The sequence below is a fragment of the Muscardinus avellanarius genome (assembly GCF_963383645.1).
Source record: "Muscardinus avellanarius genome assembly, chromosome: 20".
Classification (NCBI taxonomy): Eukaryota; Metazoa; Chordata; class Mammalia; order Rodentia; family Gliridae; genus Muscardinus; species Muscardinus avellanarius.
In genome coordinates, this window is record NC_137806.1 from 35,398,019 (window position 1) to 35,425,432 (window position 27,414).

The following is a 27,414-nucleotide window of genomic DNA, read 5'->3' on the forward strand; positions in this document are numbered from 1 at the left end:
CTAGGGCTGCTCCGTGGCGGCCTGGTCCTGGGCAGCGGCGACCAGCTCTGCGAGGGCCGCGAAGCTCCTGATGCGGCTGGTCTGCAGGCCCATCTTCTGAATCTGCAAAGGCCACAGGATGAGTCAAGCTTCTGTGACCACACGCGAAGTGGAAAGACCCGCCCAAGAAACAGCACAAGACGCTGCCCTCTTCTATGCCAGGAACACCAGCACCCAAGGTTTTCTCCCTTCAGAACAAAGGATTTGCTGGCTATACATTTTGTTTTGGGGGTCACCTTGTGTTCTAAGAAGCCAGCACGTTAATTTATCCCAATTTACCCATCAAATCAAGCTCTTATGAGACTGACTTAAAAGAAAAAAGAGAGAATAAAGTTAGAGAACCTGCGAACCAAAAGGAGAAGGCGGACTGCTGTTAGGGGAGAGCTGAGCCCTGGCCACCGCCTACTTCTTACGTCTCACCAGCTGCCTTCTCTTGGGCCTGATGGACCGAACACACTAGACCCCAACTGCTGTGGTGACAAGCAGCAGGACGCGTGCAGGGTCCAGCTCAGACACGGGCGCTGGGCCCGCCTCCTTTCATGGGCTGGGGATCGACGTCCAGGGCGGCTGCCATACCTGCTCCCCCAGGTACTCCACATCCAAGGCCAGCTGCAGCCGGATCTTGTCATCGTCGCTCATGCCAGGGCTGGGGCCGGCGGGGGTGGAAGCCGCAGCTCTCCTGGCCTGTTTCAGCCTTTTCAGGCTCTCTTCCATCTTCTTCACGGAGCTCAGCACGTCTGACACGGTCTCGCAGTACCTGGGGCACAAGACAGTCCCTGGTGAGAACAACACCCGTGACACCAGAGACCGACAGGGACCAATAGAGGTGGCTTTGAGACAGCCCATCTGCAGTGACTCCGCCACGGGACTTGCTGAAGTCTTCTTCAGACCGTAGGACAGGGTCAAGTCTCTAGCATGCACTCCCTAAAACGTTAACCCTGAGCACGGAGAGAAACCAGGCACACCACGGGCCAGTGTGCTCCTCAGACCCTGCAGCAGGTAGACACCGGCCACTCCCAGGCCCTGCAGCAGGCCGTCCCAAACGCTCTGGGACCAGCTCACCTTTTAAAGTGTAAAACAATCTCAGATTTAAATAAACTCACTGCTCTCCAAGTACTTTCAGCAGATCCTTTATTTTATTTTCTTTTTGGTACTGGGGACTAACCCAGGGGAGTTCTGCCTCCAACTCCACCTTATTTCAAGATGCTGAGGCTGGCCACGAGCCTGTGACCCTGCAGCCTCAGCCTCCCAGCACTGGGACGACAGTGCGTGCCACCTCAGCATAATCTTTAAGTTGTGAGTTACACTGCTGATCTGTCTACAAGCTGGCCATTTAGCATTTAAATACACCGACCCACAAACGTATTATACAGTACTGTTACGTTCTAAACTAACCCACCCGTACCTGCTTAGGTAACTGTAGCAAAAGATTTTCATAAATAATGGAATAACACTACTGCAAAATTAATACTTAAAACCAAACAGAACCAATATAATAAGATACCATATTTTTTGTTGTATTTTGTGTGGTGCTAGGAATCTAACCCCGGGCCTTGTGCATGCCAGGCCAGTGTACCCCCACTAAGCTACACCTACCTCTAATCTCAAAAACTACACTTTCTGTGCAACTCAGTGCCAGCATTGGGGAACAACAGATATAACAAGACAGGAAGAGATGCTCAAGGGTTTGGGAGCTTTAGACACTCATTTTCTCTTTTCGATTATCAAGGTCTCACCAGCGGGAGCCCACTGGCGGACAGAGCGGACGAAGGAAGGAGGGAGGGACCTGGCCGGCGCATAGGCAGGGCGGCAGTCAAGGCAGGGGCTGGAGCCACGAGGCTGGGGAACACTGGCCAGGCTGGCCGTGGCCCGTGGGGGGAGGCAGCCCGCGGAGCCCTGGGAGGGTGGGGGTACCACCTGAGGGCGCTTCACCTGTGGGTGCTCTCGGAGAGTGCGTCCTCCAGCCACTGCTGCAGCAGTGCGGGTCTGAGCCTGTCCTTGTGTCCACTCTGCAGCTGGTGAAAGGGCTTCAGTGCACTGTCCACGTAAGAGGAGGCTGTGGTTGGCACCTCCTGGAGCAGTGATGGAGGGGTTAAAGGTAAGTTGCCAGACCTTCAAGCTCAAAAGGATACCACCAATGTTCTAGCCCTGAGACGTGCAAAGCTGCCATCCTCCCCAGCAACAGGAGGTCCATGGAAAGACAGCTGAAGGCAGGAGGGAGGGGGCTGGCGGAGGAAGCAAGGCGTGCAGCCAGTGGGTGGGCAGGTCCAGTTGCCTACAGCCCGTCCCTGGACCTGGGGCGCTGCTTCCTGTGACTCCCGGCACATACAATCACCTGGCGCCCCTCTAGATTCACCTTGATTCTGCAGTGGGCGGGGTGGGGTGGAGTTGGGACTGCACTGCTTGGGAGCTCCCACAAGGGGGTACCAATATGGCTGGCAAAGCCTGCATGGGTGAGTGAGTGGCCCTTCTTAGCTCTGGGTATAAAGAGCAGCGAGTCTGAAGTGCTCGGCAGAGTCGGGCCCACGACACACTCTCAAAAAATAACTAACAGCCTACAGAGCGCAAAGGGAAAGGTGGTGTGTTTAAAGAAAAACGATGACTTGGCAACCTGAAACAGGTGTCTCTCCCACTCCCGAGGAGGCACTCCAGGCCAGACAAGAGCAGAGCAGAAGGTTCTCTGGCCAGAAGTGGCCATTCTGCACACCCAGCTCTTGTGTGGAAAGGGAGCCAGCCGCAGAGGAGACTGGCACTCTAATGACAATGCAAAAGCCCACACTGCCAAGGAGCTCAGGTGCTGCCTGGCACCGCCCCTGGAGCTGCCTCTTCTCCAAGGAGCTCAGGTGCTGCCCGGCACTGGCCCCCCCGGAGCTGCCTCTTCTCCAAGGAGCTCAGGTGCTGCCCGGTACCGGACCCCCAGAGCTGCCTCTCCTCCCCTGCTTGGCTCTCGGGACAGCTCGGGTCAGGCCCATCCTGGGCCATCCCAGGAGCTGCCGCACCTGATTCCACGCGCCCTCTCTCTGAGCTCATGGTGACCGCACTGACCTTGTTGGTTCTTCGGTACAGCCTGGGGACCTCCAGGGCGCCTCTCAGGTGACTGAAGCAAGAGTCGCTCAGGTCCTGGACGATCCTGCTGCTCAGAGTGGGCAGGCAGGCTGACAGGGAGCCCCGCGAGTCCTCCAAGGCTGCTGCGGAGACAGGAAGGCTGCCGTGATGGCGGCTGGCCCAGAGGTGAGCTTTAAAACTATCACAGTGCTTACAGAGTGTACTACAATAAATACAGTCAAATCACCTTAATTAAACAAAAGATCCTGTTCAGGGGCGTTAAGACCATAGAACAGGCTATAGAAAAAAGCTTGGATTTATAACTAGAGAAGAAAATGTAAATTTGAATATAGCCCAGACTCTGGAAAAAAAAATTTAAACTGGAGACTGAACTCGGGGGTATTCTACCTCTGAACTATATCCCCAGCCCCCTTTTTATTTTGAAATAGGGTCTTGCTAAGTTGCTGAGGCTGACCTCTAGCCTATGATCCTCTTATTTCAGTCTCCCAAGTACTGGGATTATAGGCATGCACCACCATGCTTGGCTTGAAAATTTTTTTTTTTTAAAATTCTTATCCAAAGACCTGCTGCGCTGAAAGATTCATTTCTGTTTACCTGAGATGGAAGAGAAATTCTCAAAGCCAAGCATTTCCAGCTTTGGTCTCATTATCTCCAGGAGCTCTGGAAGCTGAAACACACAGGCACTTTATCAGTCACCCTTACCCACTGGGGGGCGCCATTCCATTCCATCAACACACCTGGAATAGCTTTAATGAGTGAAACCAAGACAGGGCTTTGGTTATCGTCCACTGGGGGGAACCCAAGGTGCGAGGCTTTCAGGTAAGAATGCAGGCACACAGAAGATGGCGGCTTCCCTGCAGCTAACAGCTTGGAGCACAAGCACAATCCTCTGTGTCCTGCATCTCGGGACACTAAGCAGCTCACATTCAAGACTGCGGTCTGAAACACAGCGGCATTTGTTCAAGCACACAAAGTCTTAAACTTGCAGAAAGCAGAACTGGGTTTTGGAGGACCCACACTGAACCCAGTCCATAACGTTCTTTTTATACTAAAAGCAGAATCATATAGGACCTATACAGAGAAAACAGGAAGTGCTTTTAGCATGATGGTATTTCCCAAGGTTAGCAGAAAAATGTGGGTAGGTGAACTAAAGCAATTAAGATCCAGCCCACGACGACGAGTGAGAAAAAAGAAAAAAGAAAAAAGAAAAAAAAAAAAAGGAGCAGCCTGTGCAGAGCTGGCCTGTCACTCCTGGGAGAGCACCCTGTGGCCGGGGCGGAGCCTCTCCTAGGAGCGCTGAGCGGGAGCCCGTGGCGTCCCCTCTCAGATGCCTGTGGGCCCCACAACTCTCAGCTTGCCTCTGGCCGCCAGCGAGGAGGGCTCTTCTGGGAAAGGCTCACCTGCTCCTGGAGCCTGTCTACGTCCGCCACCACGTACACGAGCTGAGTGCTGGAAATGGACGCCGCTGGCTTTGCCTCCGGTGTGCCGCTTCCCTGGTCTTCGTTACCTCCGGGGGTGACGGAAGGCTCTCTGCCGCCAGCTACCAGGGTTTTTTTGATCTCCTTGGCACTTTCGTTAGAAATGGGCCTAAGAGAAAGCTGCAAGGACATGGTGGTTAAGTGCTTTGACACTCGAGGGCACGAGCACTGACGTGTGAGCCAACGACGCACACAGAACACTGGCTGCCGACAAGTACCCAGCAAAGCCGTGCGGTGAAGGTCACCGCGTCCCTCTCGGCGCCTCGTGCTCACACGCCTTCAGTTCACGTCCATTCCTGCTGATGCAAAGGAACAAGCAAAAACAGTCCAAACCACAGTGGGGTTAGTCTCCAGAACATCAGACTACTGTATCAGGGAAAAAGCCCAAATTTAGCTAATAAATTTATGATTAGTAACAGAAAAAAGTCAAAATCTAAGCCTCACTCTGCTTCAATACAAAGTAACATATTGTTACTGGAAAAAGCTCAAGAGAAGAACATTTAGCATCAAGAGAAGAATGAGACAACAAACATTCACTGCAAAGTAGTTCATTAAGGATAAAACAAAATTACTGTCCAGCTCTCGAGAATGCACGGCCTGCTGGGTGCACACCTGAGGAACAACCCAGCCCGACCGTCCCCAGCCAACGCTGGTGCTCAGCCGTGGCCCCAGGCAGGGCAGTCTGCTAGACCTTCCCTGAGAGGGAGGGCCAGAGGAACTCGTCAACCAACCGCACTCCGTAACCTGCCGCGCTGCGGTCCACAGAGCAACCCCAGGCAGCACACACAGGAGCTGTTTCCATGACACTCGGGGGCTTCGTGGTCCCTGGCCCACAGGATCCAGGGCGGCAAGGCCATGGCCAACCTCGCTGGCCTGCTCCTGCTCCTGCTGCTGCCCTGCACACCACAGGCCCGCCCTCAGCTTGGCGTTTTGTGGGTACTGAGGACTGAACCCAGGGCATGCTACCTCTGAGCTATACTCCAGCCCGGCTTTCCTTTTTATTTTGAAGCAGGGTCTTGCTAAGTTGCTGGGGCTGGTCTCAAACCTGCTGCCTGAGGCCTGGGATTACAGGCACCATGTAATCCCAGCCATCATGCCCAGCTCTTGTTTTTTTAAGTCTCTTTCCAGACTCCTTGTACTGTGAAGACCCTGTGCACAAGGGCCTGCCACTGAGGCCATCCCTGGGCAAGTGGCCAAGCAGCTCAAGTCCTGCGAGAACAGGCAAGGCCAGGGCCCACGGGGAGCCTGGGCTGCGCGTGACATTGGTGCAGCCAGCAGCCGTGAGGACACTTGCCACACCTGGCTCCCGACGAGGCCAGGACCCCAGAGAGCGGCCACACGGCTGAGAACGGCCAGAATCAAGCAGTAAGTATGTGTGTGTTTGATTCCTAATAGTTTTCATTAAAAAAACACCTCTGTTTTGATTCAGAGGCACCTCCTGGATTGTGGTTTTGGAAGGGAATGTGCGCTTGTCGGGCTGGGTTCTAGAGCCCAACGCCAGGCCGTGACCTCAGACACCCAGGCGGCACCCGGAGCTCCAGCTGCAGGGGGACCCGGGGCGCCAGCTGGCTCTCCTGGGCTAGCCTCTCACGACATAGCACACGAGCAGTTGGCCAAACAGCACCACGATTCTCACCTGCAGCGCTGATGACGAGCCCGCGGCCAGGCTTACCTCATGCACGAACACGGAGAAGCGCGCCAAGACCTGCAGGCTGAGCCTCCAGAGACGATGCGCCAGCGCCGGCAGGAACATCTCCTCCGACCAGCACCTCCTCAGGCTGCTCCACGTTCTGTGAGAGGCCGAGAGGCAGTACGCACTTCCAGCTGGAGGAGAGCCGCCGACTTAGGGAGCTCCTGTCAGTCCCGAGCCACCACCCAGTGCCCGCTGCCGCACATGGTCAAAGCAAGGAGCGCAGCACCAGAGAATGGACGGCGCGCTGGCCAAGTGCCGGCGCCTCTCCTATCCTGAAGGCCACGCACTCGCCTGGTACGCCTCCCTCGCACCAGGGTAAATGCCAACACACACAGAGCCTCCAGGAACGCCCTGAGCAGCACCTCATCCCAGCCAACCACCCGGCAAGGGCCAGGGCCAGGCCAGACCTGCTCCCTCCTCAGCGCACAGCCTGACTGGGAGGCTGCGCATCTGCCCACCTCCACACCCAAACCCCAGAGCTCGACGGGGCTCAGGTCCAGCAAGGATGTGCTCACTAGAGAGCAGACGCTGACCCCGAGGACCACAAGCCCGCGGCTGTAGAGACAGTCACTAGGAGCCAACATAACACTCACAGAAACCCACAGGCTGTCACTCTGATAAAACAGAGAGCTCAATGAACCAAAAGGTCTGGGGTCTTCTCATCTTACTAAAAGAAAGCAAGCTGGGCTGAGGGTGCAACTCAATGGTTGAATGCCCACCTAGCACAGGAGAGGCCTGGGCTCCATCCCACGCACTCAACAAAAACAAAGTTAAAGACAAGATTAAACAAGTGTCCTCACGGCCTGGAACACTGTACAGCAGGAGGGGTGGCAGGGCCCCAGGGACCGAGGTCCTGCTGGCTGTGGGCTGTGCTCCCCTCAGGGACAACTGTCATCTGGCCCTAGGTTACCTGGGGCAACTTCCAGCCCTTCTGTGAGCGCAGCTTCCAGGGATCCTGCCACTTCTCTAAACCTTCGAAAAAAAGAGCGCAAGTTAGCGCAGTTGCGCTGATGGAGCCCCTCCCACCCCTCCCTCTCAGCGCTGAGGGGCTGCCAGGCGCCTCCCCTCCCACCCCTTTTCCTCACAGCGCTGAGGGGCTGCCGGGCGCCTTTCTACCCACATCCCTGCTTCCTACTATCAGGGCTCCACAATTGCATGCTGACAGTCTGTGTTCTTAGTGAATCCCGCCCAAGCAGGAGATGCCTGCTCTCCTAGACTCTCAGTGGAGCAAGAGCTAATCCATCTGGATCAAGTCAGCCCTCTGCAGCTTGTCTGAGCCCCCATGAACCCACTCTCCTCATCCTGAACACTCACCGTGCAGGCCTCCGTCAGGAGGTAGGTAGGTACTGAATCCTGCCAGTGGCATCAAGGCCTACAGACCACCAGCACCAGCACTATGGTGGCTAAGGAGCTAAACCACGTGAGGATGGCAGGACTGTGGTCTGTGGTCCCAGAGAAGGAGCCCCAAATCGGGGTGACATTCTTTTTCTTTATGGAACTGGGGATGGAACCCAGGGGCATTCTACATCCGAGCTACACCCCAGCCCGACTTTTTATTCTTTATTTTGAAACAGGGTCTCACTGAGCTGCAAAGGGCCTCACTAAGTAGCTGAGGCTGGCCATAAACCGCGATCCTCCTGTCTCAGCCTCCCAAATGCTGGGATTACACGCGTGTGCCACCAAGCCCGGCTGTCTCAGCCCTATTTTTTATTCTTTATTTATTTTTTATTTTTTTGGTGGGACTGGGGTTCCTGGAAACCCTTCTACCTCCGGGCTACACTCCCAGACCTATTTTATATTTTTATTTAGAAACAGGGTCTCTTAAGCCAGCACGGCTGGCTGCAAACCTGCGTGATCCTCCTGTCTCCGCCTCCCAAGCGTGGAGATTACAAGCGTGCGCCACCACGCCCGGCTATTCTTTATTTTTGAAACAGGGTCTTACGGAGTTGTGAAGGGCCTCGCTAAGTAGCTGAGTCTGGCTGCAAACCGCGATCCTCCTGTGTCAGCCTCCCAAGTGCTGGGATTTACATGCATGCGCCACCACGCCCGGTTCAGGGCGACATTCCTGGCAGCACTCAGCTCTGTTGGAAGGGCAGGCAGCTGAGTTTAGGACTGACCTTATCTGGAAATACACAGGTAAGTTCCACTTGTTACTGAAGCTGAAGTAGGCAGGGTGTGCTCTTAGCCGCTTCACGCTGGCCTGGGACCCACACTGTCGCTCGAATCTTCTCACGAAATCCATACTTACGGTGTATTTCTAGAACAAGGACAAGCAGCAGAGATCGTCAGGAAGCTAAGGGAATCGGGCGCATACGCTGATGGCTGGACGGAGATGAAGAAGCCCGACCCAGAACCAGGGCTCTGGAGCTGAGAGGGCCCGCAGGAGGTCCCTCCCAGCGTCCACTGAGAGGCGACACCCAGGACCATGCAGCCCAGGGCCATGCTGCAGGTCTTACTGGCAAAGCCTGAGGGAACCCAGCCTGGGATTCCACATCCAGCGCTCCCTACATGGTGGTGATGGTGTTCATGTCCAGGGCATCCCACCCCGCCCACTGGAGCACCGACATACAGTGGAGCAGAGGGCACATCGTCCTGCTGAAGCCGGTGCTGGCACAGGAGTTCCCTGCGGTAAGAACCAGGCTCGAGTGGCTGTCACCTAGTTTTGGCACCTGGTCTTCACCCCGATGCTATCCCCTGGGGGTGGTCTAGTTGTGTGGTGTTGAGACAAAGGAAGGCACTGCTGTATCTGGGACAAACCTGTATCTCTGCATGCAAAGGAATACAGAGTACTTCCCTTTTCATGAAACATGTTGCATTAGGGCCTGAAGCTGAAGGCACACCTTGAAAGACTGATAGATCCTTGTGGAAACACCCACAAGCATCGAGCACCCTCTAGAATCCTGACCTCAAAGTCTCCCGAATGCTGGGATTACAAGCGTGCGCCGCCATGCCCAGCTTTTATTCTTATTTTGAAACAGGGCTTCACTAAGTTGCTGAGGCTAGCTGCAAACCTGAGATCCCCCTTTCTCAGCCTCCCAAATGCTACGATTACAAGTGTGCACTATCACACTTATTTTTTATTTTGAAACAAAAGACAAGGCTACAAGTGCTGAGCTTCTATGTCCAGCAAAACCTCCTCCCAAACAGAAGGGCACATGCAGTTATTCTCAAACACAAACTGAGAAATTACTAAAGAAACATGAAGTTTACTATCAATGAGCCTTACTAAAAAGCCTCCTAACAGATGCATCTCTGAAGAAAGAACACGGCCCAAGAAGAGCGGCTTACATCCAAGAACAGCAGGAAGTAGAACAGATGAACCTGGGTAATCTCAGAGTGGGGTGAGCTTGTGAACAGTAGTCACTAGGTCTCACTTTTTAGTATTAAAAAACAAAACAGAAGTAAGAGCCTGGGAGAGCACCACGTACCACGAGAAGGCACCATCAGCACGGAGTGTCCTAAGCTCCTGGACCTGCCCAGGAGGAGGGTGAAGAGCACTCACATTCTGTTAAGTAAAGGGAGAGTTTGCCAACACTTCATGAAGATTACTTAATGTCTACAGAAATAAAAAGGGGCACAATGTCAAAATTAGTGGAAGGAAAGACACCGAATAAAGGAGAAAAACAAATCCCTAAAAGTCTTAACATACGAAGAAGGCAGAAAAGGAAGGGAGGAAGAGGGGAGGAAGGAGGAGAGGGAAGAACTGGGACAGAGTGGAAGTATACAGCAAGCCCCAGCACACCACAAGACTCAAGACAGAACCACCCCTTCGGTAGGAAAACCCAAAGCCGACTCCAGGGGAGAGCAAGACAGGCTCCGAGAGGCTGAGCCATGGCCGCAGCCCGCTGGCCGGCAGCAGCCACCTGTCCTCGACTGGGCTATCACAATGGGGGAGAAGTCTTCAAAAGACGATGCTCCAAGCAGCGTGAATATGCCCTGCATCCTAACCAGGAAATCTAACCAGGATTCCATTAAAAAAAGAAGACAGTAGCGCTTCCTAAGTTTAAAAGTTACACAGGACATTCACAGCATGCTTTAAATTCAACCACGACTTGCTGTTTTTCTTCAAAATTACATAGTAGAGATATACAAACCTAAAAATTTCCATAGAAAACAACTGCAGAAACTTTTTAAAGAAAGTTAGAAAATTATATATATATATAGTCACAATGGTATCTAGATTGAATTTTTTTTTTTTTTTTTTTTTTTTTTTGTGGTACTGGGGTTCCCGGAAGCCCTTCTACCTTCGGGCTACACTCCCAGACCTATTTTTACATTTTTTTTTATTTGGAAACAGGGTCTCCTAAGCCAGCGCGCGCGGCTGGCTTCGAACCTGCGCAATCCTCCTGTCTCTGCCTCCCAAGCGCGGGGATGACAAGCGTGCGCCACCACGCCCGGCTTCTAGATTGAATTTTATTTTCCTTTTTTTTCCTTAGTGGTACCAGGGATTAAACCCAGGGGCAGTCTACCTCCGAGCTATAACCCCAGTCCTATTTTTTATTCTTTATTTTGAAACAAGGTCTCACTGAGTTGCAGAGGGCCTCACTAAGTAGCTGAGGTTGTCTGCGAACCAGGATCCTCTTGTCTCAGCCTTCCAACTCTTGGGATTACAAGCGTGCACCATCATGCCCGGCTATACTTTACCTCTTAAAGTGAGAATGTTATTTCTCAAAGTGCCACAGGCCATACTTGGCTAAAACAATATATACGTTTTAAGGTAAATGTTCACTTAGCAACTTAAATTTTTGTTTTTAATAAACCACAGAAAACAAGATCATGAAAAGAGAACAAGGCTGCTCCCAAGTCCCAGACTGGCACCCTTCAGGACCAGGGCGATGGGGAGTCACCTGGTGAAAGGCATCGGGGTCCCCAGGGTTGAAGAGAGAAGGCAGCTTTTCCTCCAGTCCTCGCACTATTTCTGGCCAGACAGAGTTCACCAAGAAGTCATACCCGGGAACAGTGGTGCTTCTCTCACTGCAAGAGCAGAGCAGGGCGTCAGTGGCTCACCAACCCTCTTTGCAAGCAGCAAAATCCCACACTGCAGCTTTGCTAAAAGGTCCTCTGCCTAAAACGTATTCCAGCCCTTTCAAAGACCAGATCTGCCAGCCAGCTTGCTTGCACAGCACTTTACCCCTGGAGCTCAGCATCACTTTGAACCTGACACACTGTGTGGACCTCATGTCCATACCTGTGTCAAAGATGAGGAGAAGCCACTGTATCCAGAAGGTGGCTCCACCGGGGGCTCTTTCCTTGGGAAAGTGGTCATATACCACAGGAAAAGCAATCCTAGGCCCAAACCCTAGAGCACTGCACAAGACGCCAACTTATCCATTACACTTGGCTTCAGGCCTGCTGGGCCACCTTGAAGTGTGCCTCCAGTTCTGAGAGTCTGTGCCTTTACATCTGAACCCTGATCACAGATCTTCACGGAAAGCTGGTGAGGAACTAACGCGTGTGCCGTCTTGCCCTTTTAACACTGGACGTTAGATTTCTAACTCGCAAACTTGGCACTGAGATAAAGCAGCCCTTCAGCGCCAGTGAGGCTGAGTGCAAACGGGGATCCTGGCAATCTCTTATCTCCTCTGTGCTTTGGTTTCTTCGTCTTTAAAATGGGCAGAATGCAGAACCGACTTCACAGGGTCATCGTAAGGTGTGACCTGGTTAGCATAACTGGGACAGCAAAGGCCCTACTAGTTGTGGCTAAGCAAAGGAAAGGCCGGGCCCTGGGGGAGGAGGCACAGCCCAAACCCTGGCTTCGCTGTGGTGGGGCTCTGGTGCACCTGCCTTGGCACCGTGGCGGGCACGAGGTGAGGACCAGGTTCGGGCAGCAAGCGTGGGTGGGGACAGAGCCCTCCGAGTACCTTGAGGCGGTGCCTCCCGTCACCTCCCGGAGCAGGCGGCAGTGGTGAGGCACGAGCTCCAGGAGCTTCTCATACATGAGCTGAAGGCCGCTGGGGTGGGACTCCACCTGGCGCTCGTCAATCACCTGGGAAAGGGCACCACTTCTTAAGCGTCTTTAAGAGATAGGCGTGAGCTACGCACTACAGAGGAAGAAACTCAGATCTTGGCTTCCCATGGCCACCCTCCTCCCAGCTGGCGTATTTTCTAAACAGAAAAATAAAACAGAAGTGATATTTGAAACCCGTTCCCAAGATCTGCTGTGCAGCTCTGCCTGCCGCGGGATAGAGGGAGGCTGAGTGGCAGCACTGCTGGCTGAGAACCCACCCTCTCGCGCTTCCTGCTGAGCTTAAAAGGAAGCAAAGCCCCCTTGAAGAGCCAGGTCAGAGCACAGGAGCCCTCCAAATGCCATCTCTGTCTTCATTCAGATTAGGGCAGGGTGTGAGGCAGAGAGAGTTGGGGAAATACCCAGTACTGTATTATTTTAATTTGGGTCCATAAGGCTGGGAGCAGAGTGATCATATGACAGGAGTATGCAAATTAAAATAAATGGAACTACGGTTTACTACACCACAGACTCAAATATTCCTTTAATTTGGCACACCAGAGTCTATACAAAGAAAAAGCATAAATTAATAACTAAAATATTGTCATGTATTGATCCAAGGAACAATACGTAGTTTGTCCTTTTTGTCCTACATAGATGGCTATGGAATACAGTAAGACAGAAACAGAAGAAAATGAAGATCATTTTTTATAATCCTTATAATAATGCAATAAAGATTACTAAAATTAACCCCTGAATTTCATATTTATTTTTGGGATATTCAATTTCTCCCATTAAAAAAATAAACAGGCAGGCATGATGGTGCCTGCTTGTAATCCCAGTACTTGGGAGGCTGAGATAGGAGGATCACAGGTTGGCGGCCAGCCTCAGCAACTTAGTGAGGCCCTGTTTCCAAATAAAAATGAAAAATAAGGCTGGGGTATAGTTCGGAGGTAGAATGTCCCTGGGTTCCATCCCCAGTACTACAAAATAAATAAAGAACAAATACATATGTAAATATCAAAAACCTTTACCCTACAGTCAGGGAGTATAACCTCTGTGCCTATGCTGACAGAGGCTGGAAGGAAGTCCCAACCCTGCAATGGGATCTGTGACTACGGCTCAATCAGATCAGCTGCCGCTGTCGCCTGTCAGAAATCCTGTGAGGACCAGTGGCTTCCTGCAGCTCGGCCTGTCCCGCCTGCTCCTGGCAGAGTAACTGAGCCTAACAGGCAAGGCCCAGGGCAGCCCGGTGCCACCCCTCCAACTTGCTCAAAGTCCCTCATCTTGGAATGCTAGCCCGGCAAATGCCTACACCATATGTGTGGACCTGGGGTGGCGGCTGCCTGCCCTCCACTCCATGCTCCTCCAGGCCGCAGCGCTGCCCTCTGCTCGCATGGTTTACTCTACCCACAGACCAGGTTAAACATTCTCTCACAGCAGTAAGTTTACACCAATGAGCTAAAGAACACCGATGAGCCCTTCCTCTTGGGCGAGACTCTCACTCCAAAAGATGACGACGCCCGAGCCAAGCATGGCCGGAACACTGAGTGCACACCCCACTCCCCAGGCGGCGGGCCCCTCACGGAAGCCCTGGGCCTCTCCCGCCTCCCCTCCTGCGCAGGGCGGCACGCAGAGTGGTTACTCTGCGCGTGCAGACACACCTCGTCCACGTACGGCTTCACCAGGACCTGGCCGACCAAGGCCTCCGCGTCCCGTGTCTTGTCAATCGTGGCGTAGGTCCGCAAGCAGTGCCGTATGATGTCCACGTTGGAGGTCTGCAGGCCTTCCAGCAGGAGTCCCTCCAGTGACTGCTGCAGCATGGCCGTGATGCCCGCTATGCGCTGCAAGGAGGAAGGTGGGCGAGGAAGCTCAGCTCAGCTCAGCCCAACAAGCAGCACGCCAGGTATCGCCTCACGGGGCGATGTGCGTGAACCTAGGATGCCAAGGTTCCCTGGGCAGTAACAAGGAATCCCTCCTCCTCCTGCAACCTCCTTGTAAGCAGCCCTTTAACTCGTCAAAGAATTTAGACAATTACAGAGTGGCAAAGGTTGTTTTCTTCTTGAGCTAGAGTAAACATTTTGATAAACATAGATTAAAAGCCTAGTGATGGGTATTGGAAAAATTAAATCTGCCTACACCATATGTAAAATTACATAAAATTTAGAATTTGTTACTCTTGTAATTAATTATTTTTGGTGTGTGTGGTACAGGTTATACCCCTAGACCTATTTTTTTTTTTTTTTTTGGTACTGGAGATGAAACCCAGGGGCTTTCTACCTCCAGGCTACACTCCCAGACCTATTTTATATTTTATTTGGAAACAGTCTCACTAAGTAGCTGAGGCTGGCTTCGAACCTGCGCAATCCTCCTGTCTCAGCCTCCCAAGTGCTGGGAGTACAAGTGTGCGCAACCATGCCCAGCTTACTCTTATAATTTAAAGAATGCAACTAAGTTTTTACACAAAATCTTTAATTAATTACAATTAGAAAATAGGGCCCAAAAACAAAACTGAAAATAGTTAAAACCCTCTAGCTCCCCAACCCGTGTCAGGCACACTGCCAAGTAAACCAAAATCCCCCAGCAAGCCCTAAAGGGCACTGCAGACTCACCGGCCTCACTTGGTCCAGAAGGGGCAAGCCCTTGCTTTGCACAGCATGGAACTGCAGCTGGTTGAACTCTGTGGCGATTCTCTCCAGAATCTGTCCAGTCAAAAGTGGGCTAGTGAGACAGCAAGCACAGAATTTGACTCCTAGGGCTTTGGCTTCCCAGAGAGAGTCCACGATCCGCACCCTGAGCAACAGCAGCACTGCACCGAGCTCCCTGCAGAGCGTGCTTCCCTACGCCACCTCCTCACGCCCCAGAGCTGGCCTGAGCGCCACGGTCCACCCTCTCTCCACACACGCACAGCCATCTAGAGCCACCTGCAGGCAATCAGCAAAGTGCAAGGGCCTGGTGCTGCCCCGCCCAAGGGAGGGCCGGCCAGACCCGCGCGGAACCAGGGGCTCGCCACCTTCTCCACGCCCCACTCCCGGCCTCCTTGCCTTTCTCCCCTCCTCTCCCTAGCCTGCACTCCACCCGAACCCTCTCCTACTTCTCCACCTGCTCCTTCTCCCTTCTTCTGGGATATCTCCAATATTCCTAAAACATGAAATATTTCTGTCACCTTAATAAATAAGATTGGCCCTCCAGGGTCAAGAAATAAAAGCTCTCCAAACAGCTTTAAGCTTAAACTATAAGAACCTACAATTATGTTTACTAAAAGCAGAAGTGGTCTGCATGTCTGGGTCCTGTAGAGAAGACAAGCATGTGTACCTGCCACACGGATCTAAACAGGCTCTGCTCCTAAGACACAGTGTGGTGTCAACACCACTCGAGAGGAAGTCAAGCAGAAAAGGAGAACGGAAGGCATTCTACTACATATCAGGGAAGAGAAATGCCCACACACAGGGACCTGAGTTGAGACCAACAGGGATCTGCCCGTGCCCTAGTCAGAGGAGGAGCCGCCCAGCAGGCCCAGCCAGTCAATGCCTTGGCTCTCCCCCTCTCAACAGCCGTGTGCAGACTGTTGATAAAGCAGTGACATGTTTCTGGGCCAGTCTAGCACAATACCTTCACTAATCACTATCAGGCCGGGCTGTGCCTTCTCTACAGTCAAAGCTGCTGATGTGGAAGGGGGTCCAGAGCAAGAACAATGCACCGTCTGCCTTTTTTTTTTTTTAGTGGACTGGGTATGGAACCCACAGGCCTTCTACCTCCGGGCTATACTCCCAGACCTATTTTATAAATAGGGTCTCACTAAGTTGCTGAGAGCCTCACTAAGTAGCTGAGGCTGGCTTCGAACCTACACAATCCTCGTCTCAGCCTCCAAAGTATTAGGAAGGATTACAGGCATGCACCACCAAGCCCGGCGATGTCTGTCTTATTAAAGACAGCCATTCCAAAGGAACGCTAGTTGCGTGTGGGAACAAAGCTGAGCGGCTGCAAGCCCGGCAAGAGGTGCTGCCTGGCACCTCTTCTCAGGGAACACTGGTTCCAGGCACCGTGGGTACGAGTGAGGCCTGGCGCAGATGGCAGAGGCGGAGCAGGCTGACGGGAAAGCACACGAGTCAGTCAGTGGCTCCAGCCCCACAGAGAAGCTCCCTGGCAGACGCCCGGAGGCCTGACAGAAACACGAAGATGGAGCATCTGAACGAGAGTTCAGGTAAGACTCCCCAAAGGAGGTGGTCCTGGGAGTGTTTCTAAAAGCTCTAGCGTCTTGTTTGTACATCCTGCCATAGCCCTCAGCAGGGCAGAATTTAAAGAAAGCAAGAGGAAACAGCATCTCACGGCGGCCAAGACCACACAGTCCAATGTGGCTGTCCTGAGAGCAGATGGGGAGTCAGCACTGCAGGCCCTGGGCAGAGCTGGTATCCAGGGAGAGCAGGCCACTCGGGACCATAGCTGGAAGGGCAAAGGTGCAAGTGGGTGGTGGGCAGGACCGGGCTGTGAGGGCGCACAGGTCAGGAGGGGTGTCAGTGCCGGGAGGCGGCAGGAGGCGGAGCAGCTGAAGACAAACCAGACCTTAGCAGTGACTGACAAGCTCTGGTAAAGCGCCCAGGCCAGAAGGGGCGGAGCTGAGGGGCGTGGCCCACAACCACCTCTAACCAACAGGAGGCTGGCGGCTTAGGGGCGTGGCCCACAACCACCTCTAACCAACAGGAGGCTGGCGGCTTGTGGCCCAAAACTGCCCAGGCTCTGTAACAATATACATAAACGTCACCATGTTTGTAGCTCACCCTTCTTGAGCTATCTTTAACAATAGTAAGTCGTATACTTAGATCTTCTTTTTTACTTTTCAGAAATGAGTTGACTCAATCCTTCATAAAAAGACTGGTATGTAGTAAGTATGTGGTAGGAACACTTACCTGCTTGCTTCTAGAGTTGTTGTTTCTTTAGAACCTTGAGAGTTTAAGATTTTTTCAATTTTCTCAACTGATCGAATAACCTGTATAAGCCTCAACACACACATCTGTAAAAATTAAAGTTAAGCAAAGAAAGTTATCACGATGTTTAATCATAAGTACCTTATTTCCTCATCCTAAATAAAGGTACACAAAGCCAAAACTCAATGTAGAAGAGTCAGGGCTATCTATACTTTTAATATTTTCAATCTATACCCCCCCCCCATTTTAATTTTGGCTCTCTAGAACAAGAACATTTCAATAGTCGGCAAGTTTACAGTTAGGCGATACCGCCAACAAGGCGCTCCGCGGCTCGCACCCTCACCTTGCCCCTGCTTCCCCACACGGGTGGCCTCCCTGGCTGTGTGTCTCAGACCCCCTTCCATGCTTCATCTTCATTTCCAGTCATCATCTCCAATCACACAGCAGCTGACCTGCATGCCAAGTGCCAGCTAACCCAGGACGCTTACTACAGAGTTTAACAAGGAGACAGAGCTGCTCACTGGACACCCCTGACTGAGCTTGTGAGCAGTGGCGAGCAGGGGTTGAGCAGAACCCCTGCTCTCCAGGCCAATGCGCTCTCCTAGGAATGTACTGCGTTCAGCATCTACCTTCAGGAGAACACACCAGAAGGTCTCCCTGGGGATTCTAAGGCGTACGCTGTTATGCATATTTAGAAGACACTGAGCAGGGCACAGGCTAGAGAGAGAATCCTGAGTTCTAGATCCAATGCTGCCAACGTGCAATCGGGATGACTAAACATCAGAAAATAAAGCTGAAACCCAGGCCACCAGAGCGAAGGCAGTGGTGCAGAGACCTGCGCCGCCGCGTGAGGACGGGCCACCTCGCCCATCCAGCGCGGGGGCCTGTGGTGGTGCTGGGGTGAGCTCCAGAAGCGGGCTCCTGCTCGGCGCAGGACAAGGGGAAGCCGCTGGGCTCCGAGGGGCTTTTCTCACAGCTATACCTGCTTCTTCCTTTGAAAAGCAAGGAATCTTAAGCCAGCAACTACCCGGGTACGTTTGAGAGTCTACCTTCTTGCTTCCGTAGGTAACACGAAAGAGTATGAGGAGACAGGAGGGCACTGAGCCGGCACCTAATGTATTTCTTTAACAACATCAAGGCTACTGAGAATAAACTGAAGCACAAGAGAAGTATAATTTCCCTTTCCTTTTAAAAGTTCTATTCCTTTCCTTACCCCTAAACTTTGCTCACAGGACTTTAAGCAGACCAGGAGTGAAGACCTGGGTGCTGCCCCACCAGGGGCTGAGCTGCTGGGTTCTAACATAAGAGACCGCAGGCTCCCTCCTCTACAGGCCCCGGGAACAGAGCGGTGCTGGTGGCCGCAGTTAACGCTGTAACGGTAGGTGCCACATGTACCTTTTTATTCCTGATGTCCTCTTGTTTAGACATGCGTTCATCGACTGCCCGGATTCCTTCACTGACAGATGATCTAAGACTCTAAAGGAATCAAGAAAACATACTGCAAAGCTGTTCTGTAACATTATAAAACTTACACATTTTATTCAATTCCACAGGACTTAAAATCTCCAGGCCACTATGCAGATACAGGCAAAACTACAGAGTATCAGATGGAAATGCTGTTTACTCATGACTCAGGAAAGGGCACAGAAAGCCAGGTCACACAGGATCAACTGCCCAAAGGAAAGCAGTACACGCCCGATGAGTGTGGCCGGGGCAGAAAGGGACCAGCGTCAGGCAGCAGGCAGGGGACCCTGGGGTCCTTCTGAGAGCAGAGGAGGCTCTCAGAAGACAAAAGGTGGGCAGATACGTGGTCAGCGCCTGAGGCACACTCCCTGGTACACTGCAGACTTCGTCTGGAGACAGAGAGACTCGGGAGGGCTTGGCCCAGCTGGGGTGTTTGGGTCAGTTTCTACACGTTCCAATACTGCCATATCCTGATGAAAATGTGTTCTGGGAAACTTAGGGATCAAGAAGCCAGGAAAAGGGAGAGACTGCAGGTGGAGAATCATGTCTAGGACCCAAAGAATTAAGCCAAGAATGAGATAATAAGGAACTGGAGCTAAAGTCGAGGTAAAGGGAACAGCTAGAGGAACAAATTAGAGATTTCGACAGAAGCGTGAATCCATTCATTCAGTGAAACCAAATACCTAATAAATGTTTGTCAGCCAACCGTGCAAGCCAACAAGGAGGCTGTGAAGCACGGGACAGCTACAGCCCATCCTCAGCCACCTGTTCATACAGCAGCTTTGTGAACTGGGGCCAGGAAGGAAGTAAGGTCTGTGGCTTGATGGGCTGGGTGGCAGCGGCTGCCCAGGCAGCTGTGGGAAAGGGGCCGCAGCGCCAACAGGAGGCACAGGAGGCTGGAGCGGGTGTGCGTGAGCAGGCCACGACACGGCATAGCCACAGTGGCTCAAGACTGCAGGAACACCGAGGGGAGCAGGACAGAGCCCCAGGCTGCAGAGTCCAGCAGAGGACCACAGGAACGCTTCCTCTCACCCCACAGAAGGGCACGCTGAAAACCTTTAAAGAGTCATACAGGAGGCCAACACTGGGAACCACTGGATGAGGACTTCTCGACACGACCCCTTTACAGCCCCCCAGCTGGTGATGCCCGCTGCTCTGCACGCTCCCAGCACTGAGCGTGCACTGAGTGTCTACTCGTATCCCTCGCTGGGAGCTGCCTGCCCACCGGGATGTAGGCAAGAACGCAGGCCGTCCAAGCTGTGGGCAATCCAGGAGTGACAGGTAATGCCAGGCGGTGACCAGCGGAAGATCATTCAGCAGGCCTGGGGCCTGCAGGTCAGAGGAGCTGACACAGAGCTGGGGCTGGGGGAGACGACCCGTGGGCAAAGCACAGGGGAGGGCCGTGTTCTGTGCAGCATGACGCCAAAGTTCCCCTCCAATGTCCCCATGGCTTCATGGTGGAGAGTCCCATTCCCACACTGGCATTACCTCAGAGAAACGCCAATCCATGTTTATTAGGTGGTGATTTTATATTATCCTTCAGTTACATTAGGGTATAAATAACTTTTATGGACAGGTCTAGGGACCTAACCACATATAAAGGATCAGTTGGGAAAACACTTGTGTTTAAAATATGAGCCATTTGTAAGTTGGCGACTACTTACTGACAAGATGAATTTGCAAAGAGCCTCCTCCCATCCCCACAGGTAACGCCCTACTCTAAGACCTTGAAACCAAACATATGTTTAGGTTGCAGCCTCACATGCAAAAACCAGAAAATCATGTATGTACAACTGTTGTAGAGTGAGTACTGTAATCACTGACCATTCAAAACACAGCATCAACAACTAACAGACGAAAGGAATTCTAAGAGGAGGCAAAATAAGTGTCCCATGCTTCATGGTTTTGTTAGTATTATCTGGGGAACTCACCAGGACCTCTTCTCGTAACTGTCCCAAAGGCACAGAGAGCTGGTTGAGGGCTTTGTCCATGCCAACCTGAAAACAAGAATCACGGTGTTCAAATCCATCACAACCGAGGGATCGTGGTGTACAAACACATCACAACCGAGGGATGATGGTGTACAAATCCATCACAACCGACAGTAACAGTGAGTGCCAACAATCAAGGCTACAAACACTGTTGGTAGAATAGAAAAAATTGTTGATGTACATGAAAACCATAAAAATAAGCTGCAATGAACGAAAGCCTCCTTATGCACAATATGCCTTTAGATGGAATGTTTCATGACTAAAAAATTGTAACTGGAGGTGAGCACTACCTATGGATAATTAATGTACTCAGCCAGTTGAGGCAAAAGCCCGATGAACTATATCACACCTAGATATTACAGTCCTTGAGAAAATACAAACTAAATAGGATGGTAATGAAACTTTCTGGGTTTCTAATCCTGCTGGAACATTTATCTTAGCACCTGCAGTGTATTTCCTAAAAGTAAATATGACTCATTAATTTTAATGCATTTTGAAATTCCCAGGAAGATGAGTGAAGTAAAATATGAGTAAGAAGACTAAATAGTGAACTCCAGAAATATTAACACTCAAGCATTTCTAAACTAGTTTCACAAACAAGTGAGATTCTCACTACAAGCTATTCTCAAATCTTAAAAAACCAAGCCTCCTAAAGATCAGTAATGACCACTGTCAGCTCAGCGCTGGCTAGCATTATGTACCTGAAAGGAAATCAAATATTTCCTTAAAGACGGCTGATATTTGCTCTTGCAAATTAGCCTGAACCAGCGAGCTTGCCCAGGATTGGAGTCAGCTAACAAAGAGCCATCAGCGATCCCACCTCCACGCTGTGCTAATAGCTGACGCCTGCTCCAGCTGAGTGTGACAGGTCTTGGCCGAGCAGAGGCTGAGAACAAAACGTGCACCACAAGGTTCAGCTCAGGTCTTCTGTGGGACTGGGGAGCGTCTCGAGTTTCCGGGGGAGACTACAAACCGAAGCCCTTTGAAGAACACACACACAAGAAGCCACGGGCACAGTGCCCACAGGGGCTGCAGGCGCGCAGCTCACCAAGTTTGTGGAGAGGTTGACGAAGTCTGCGTAGTCTTTGTTGATGAGCTCGACCATGGCTGTCTTAAGCAGCTTGTAGTACAGTTCCAGGTCGTCTCTCAGCTCTTCCAACTGTACCCGCTTCCTACAGTCAGACACAAAATGATCGACGTCGAAATCTTCCTGAGAAGTAAAAGTAGGGAAAGGGAAATGACTGCAAGGACATCACATTGCATGTAAAGACAGCGAGCAACGCACACACACACACACACACGCACACACGCACACACGCACAAGAATCCTTGCACAAGAGTCACACCCGCACAACCTTTATTTGACAATCATACCTCCATAAAGCTGGCGAAAAACAGTAAGAAATCAAATAATTTAAAGCAGACAAAAGATTTGAACAGGTGCTCAACATCATACGCTACTTGGGAACTGCAGATTTAAGTAAGACAGCGTCATACATCAAGTGCCGGCAAGGATGTGGAGTAACAGAGACCTTCATCCAGCACTGATGAAAATGCAAAACAGTTCAGCCACTTTCTTTATTTATTTTTGTGGTCCTGGGGGTAGAACCCAGGGGCTTTTCTACCTCTGGGCTATGCTCCCAGCCCTATTTTATATCTTATTTGGAAACAGGGTCTCACTAAGCTGCTCACTAAGCCTCACTAAGTAGCTGAGACTGGCTTCGAACCTGTGCGATCCTCCTGTCTCAGCCGCCCAAGCGCTGGGATTACACGCGTGCGCCACCACGCCTAGCTCGGTTCAGCCATGTTAGGAGACAGCTTGCAAGTTTCTTACCAAACCAAACAGTCTTCCCAATCATTGACCTTGATATCTACCCAATTGGGTTGAAAAATCCAGCACACACACAAAAGCAGCACATCGAGGTTTACAGCAGCTTTACTCAAATTGCTGAAGCTCAGATGCAAGGACAGGTGGAGGAATGAGCTAACCGGCGTGACCATGCAATAGAATATTACTCAGCAATAAATAATGAGCCGTATCAAGTTATAAGAACATGAAAGATCTTAAATGTGTATTTCTGAGGAAGGAAACCAATCTGAAAAGACTACATACTGCATGATTCTAACTATGACATTCAGGAAAAGGCATACTAGGGAGATAGTAAAGAGGAGCGGTGACTGCGGGAGGGTGGGGCAGGCCCCAGGAGTGGAGGGCGGGGAGGGGAACAGCACCGCAGAGACCCTGTTCTGTATGGTGCTCTGAAGGTGCACACATGACATTATGCATTTTCTAAATCCACAAATGCACAGCAAGAGTGAACCCAGCAGTAGGTGCCCTGTAATATGGATTCCATCCATATTACTTGATTACTGTGATCAGAAGCTGCTCTACACACTAAAAACACATGCATGAGAACCAGCTCGACATCCCTGTTCTCAAGGAGTCTATATCCTAACACAGACACAAGAAAGCCAACAAGTAGACAGGACACTAGCAAGAAGCGATACGTGCTGGAGGTGACTGAAGGAGAGCTTGTCTGTTAATGGGTGATGCGAGAAACCTTTACGAGGTGACATCTGAGCTGAGACCGCCTGACACAAAGGAGCTAACCAAGGACAAACTGTGGAAGAAATGAAGCTGCAGAGGACAGCAGGTGTGCAAAACCTCCAGCTCCCGCCCTCAGGTCTAGGCCTGTATCCAAGGCAGGTAGCCAACTGGCACCCAATTAAAATGGAGGCACAGCAGAGCGCTTGCCTAGCATGTGTGAGGTCCTGGGTTCAATCTCCAGCACTGCCCCCAAAATCCATTTACATCATGATTCTTGCTATCTAATTTTGAACAAAGAAAAAATACCACAAATACTAACCCGATGGCCTGTGAATTCGATATTTTACTAGCCATCTCTTACTTGCATGACCAGATACACACTTGGAAAAGAGCATCCTGCCTGGATCACAGAAGGACCGGGAACGGCCATAAACAGCAAGCACAGAAGCAGCCACAGGAGTACGACGGCTGAGAGAATAACTAGGAAAAAGGAACGGAGGAGACAGAGAAGAGGAATCCGAGAGGTACCCAGAACTGACATCACGAGGCTGGGAAAGGGAGCGGTGCTGCCGAGGACGGCCGACCTTCTGACCCATCACTGGATGAACAGTGGAGCATTTCCTGGGAAGGTACAGTTGTCTTTTCCCACAAAATCACTTCTGAGCATGCTGGCATACTAGAAGGATGGTAAGGAGTTCAGTCTGTGGGACTGAGATCAGGAGACAGATGTGCCAGAGATCTAAATCTGCATCACCTGGCCACGGGGAGTCAGGGAAGGGGCCTGTCGTGAGTGACCCAGCTCAAGGAAGAGATCTGTCCAAGTCTGTGACCAGCCATTCAGGGGCTACGAGGAGGCAGACAAGGAGACAAGAGGCAAAAAGAAAACCAGAAAGCACGGGGTCTCAGAAACAAACGAAAACAGTGTTGGTCTGCTGAAGGCATGGGGCCAGGAAAGGTCTAAGGGACTGACTTATAGCAAGTGACCTGGGTGACAGCTGCACAGAGGAAGACAAGGGTGGAAGGCAGCGTGATTGAGCTGAGTGAACGTAGCAGAAGGGAAGATCGCTCTGCAGTCTGAGGCTCTGACAGGGAGAAGTCAGAGGCGGGGACTGAGTATAAGAGACAGGCAGGAGTGTGCGTGCAAGTCAGTGGGAAGCGAGTGAGAAGTCCTGCAAGGCAACGGCAGGGAGCCGCCTGGTAGCAGAGCTCAGAAGAGAAGCCCCACAGCAGGCGAGGAAGACTGGCAACCGGCATCGCCAACACATGGCTGCCATCAGCAAGGTGAGGATGTGCCTACATGATGGCCTGGCCTTTTTTATTTATTTTTCTCTGTAAACCCAGAAGGCAGTCACATGCTGAGACAGAAGCTGTGATTTCAGCAACATGCCCAGGCTTATGGATTTAACCTGTCCTGTTTGCTTACCACCTTCCTTCTCCCACTACCAATACCTCGTGTCTTATTTCCTCTATCAGTTGGCTGTCAACACTCTCCAAGGGTGTAACAGCCTCTTGCTACCAGTCAGCTGCAGCGCTACAGACCCGACCATGTAATTTCCTGCTTTGAAGTTGCCTGTAACTCCATAATGAACCTTGCACGGAGCACAAATCTCTCGTCAAGTCCACAGGGCTCAACCTCGACCACCCACCTACCTTTCTAGCTCATCCCTGGCCTCCTCCCATACCTGTCACTCTGGTCACACATGTTCCCCTCTCGACATACTCCAGAACTAGACCACACCTTACTCACCTTGTCCTTCATGCTCACGGTGCAAGCTGGCACACAGTAGGTGATGAATGAAGGCCCACTGGCTGAATAAGCAATTTCTACCAATGCACTAGCAGGCTGCTATCATCTCTAGCTAACTAATGAGTTTCCAATTAATAGGATTTCAAATATCCACTTTCCTAACGCGTATCTGATATTCTACCCTGATATGCAAAAACCTATCAGCTTACAAACCGTGTTAAATGAGAAACACGTAAAACTATAACCCAGACAGCAAGCACTCTATCATTTCTGCCACAGGATTCTAACATAAATGTCTCTTTCAGGGAAACACAAATCATGGATAGCTTTAATTTCCAGTTTCACCTAGAAAATCGACACTTTACAGAGAACAGGAAAGTCGTTCTCTGAATTTTCTCGTACGTACAGAGTGGTTACACTTCTCAGCACTATTAACTGCGGGGCATATTCAGAGCTTTTGAAGCCATGAAAGAACACGGAGTTGCTGGTACTGGAGTCACTTCCTCTCCCTATCTTAAGATGTTTTAGGACTTGTGATTTCTACTTCCTGAAGCTGTGTTTACCAAAGGCAGTCCGTCAGCTCTGAGTGAGAAAGACTGTGGGGCGCCTGAGTCAGAAAGGATGATGGCAGAGCCTAAAGGAAGCCTAGGTAAAGAGGCGGACAAGTTATGGTGGTTCTACCCTCCAAGATTCTTGAGGTCAGAACAAGGTCCTCAGTTTTTACCGTGGCCTTTCTTTCCTCAGTGTACCTCTCCCACCAGGAAGCCTTAGTTCTTTCTACCTTCCTTCTAGAGTAGCTTTTAGCAGTGGGTGGAAGAGAATTTCTGGGTAAGTTGACCATGTACACTCGGGAATCACATTCAAGAGACAAACTCACGTGGTTAACATTTTAAGTGCCTACTAAATGAGCCAAACTTTAGCCTTCTAACACTGAAACTAGGTGGTGCCAAGAATCGTAACTTTAAGAAATTAAATACACACAACTTCTGCAGATGACTTAAGTGACAACCGGGCGGGGCACAGTACCAGCCAAGCAAAGTTCCGCCCAATTCTGCCTCAAAACCCAGACATTCTCGAGGCTGTGCCTGATGAACTTTTTTTTTTTTTTTTTTTTTTTACTACCGATGGGATGTTTATCTTTCTTCCCTGTAGGCTCATATCCTGCAATATCTGCAAGCCTGCTTCAAGAAGGGGAGCCACTTCGCAGCAAGCGAACCGCTGGCTTTGCTGGACCATAACAGAGTCAGGGAGGGGCGCCGAGAACCTGGCCATCCTCTGCGGGAGCTTTTGGCGACTGTCGGGCGAGGACCCGAGCTCGGTGTCCCGCCGGCCAGGCACAGCGCTGGGCGGCCCTGGACACACTCCCGCTCGTACTGACCGCAGCGCCGGCCGCGCGGCCGGGTGAGCCAGGCAGGGCCTCCGTGGCCCCGACCGCCCGGCCCCGCTGACCCCGGCCGACCCCGGCAGTCCCGCGGCGCGCGGCCCTGGGCAGCGCTCTCCATCGCCCGCCACCCGGGCCGCGCACCTTCATGAACTCGTCCTTGTCGAAACACAGCGCGCTTGGCCCGGTGGGCAGGTTCATGCCGCGCCTCTCCATCCCGCCGGCCCCCGTCCTCAGCGCCGACCCCGGCCAGGCGAGGCACAGAGAAGCGGGGCGAGGACGCGGGCGGCTGCGCAGGCGACGCGACGGCCCGGCCCCTCCGCACGGTGCTCACTTCCGCCAACATGGCGGCGCCGCGCCGCGGCCAATGGGCGAGCGGCGCCGGCGGCTGCGCACAGCGGCTCCAAGAGCGGCGCGCGGCGAAGGGCGCGAGGCCGTCGGTGCTGCCCCCTGCGGCGGCGGGCGGCACTGCAGCCTGGCGCCCGGAGCTGACCAAGAGGGCCAGACCCGGATGGGCGAGGAAGGGGGTCGCTGGTGCGTGACGGTGGCGGCCAGAAGCTGACCCGCGGGTCAAGGCTCTGCAGCGCCCATGCATCTCCGTAACGCGACTGCCGCGGACACAGCCTGAACCTGGTCCCCCTCCCCGAGGCAGCAAAAAGCTGGCCTGATCCCCTGCCCAAAGCTCCTACCCGCAGCCAAGAGCCTGCAGGTGGCACCGAGGCTGCTGGCGCCCATCCTTCACTGCAGCGATGGCCCGGTTGCCGGGGCCAGGTCTCGACATCCAGCCTTGCCCCCCCCCACTTCCCGCTCCCGTGCTTGTCGGCCTCTAACCCCTTGAAAAAACACTCGTATTAGTGGTCATCAAAAACGTGTCAAGAACCCCACCTGCACCTAAACTCCCAGCAGAAAAACATGGGTGAGTGGGGGCGAGCTCCAGAAGGTTCTCCTAGCAAGCCTCATGGAAATTCCGTCGCCCAGAGAGGTCGGCAAGATGGAGAATTGGACAGATGGAGAGGCCCCAGCGACTGCAAATTGTGCCCTAAGTTCCTGGTGTTTGTTGGGGCATGAGGTATCACCTGCTTTCTGGTTAACACTTGGCTTACGGCTGAGATTCTTTTCAACCACACACAGAAGTCTA

The 27,414-nt window shown here is 52.1% G+C and overlaps 1 protein-coding gene across 2 annotated transcripts; it reads right to left on the minus strand.

The window, feature by feature from the left end:
* Positions 1–26,492, minus strand: COG2 (component of oligomeric golgi complex 2; the record flags this gene model as incomplete). Of its 2 annotated transcripts, none has more annotated exons than XM_080717142.1 (18): positions 1–102; positions 616–796; positions 1,972–2,111; positions 3,085–3,224; positions 3,700–3,772; positions 4,506–4,703; positions 6,256–6,407; positions 7,187–7,248; positions 8,394–8,533; positions 11,124–11,250; positions 12,138–12,262; positions 13,885–14,064; positions 14,833–14,941; positions 17,128–17,231; positions 18,541–18,621; positions 20,541–20,606; positions 21,649–21,810; positions 26,421–26,492. In XM_080717142.1, the coding sequence occupies 18 exons, from the start codon at positions 26,490–26,492 to the stop codon at positions 1–3; spliced, it is 2,214 nt and encodes a 737-aa protein (XP_080573268.1). The 2 variants fall into 2 exon arrangements, with proteins under 2 accessions (XP_080573268.1, XP_080573267.1); XM_080717141.1 differs by having other exon boundaries at positions 3,085–3,227.
* Positions 26,493–27,414: the final 922 nt, after the last annotated feature.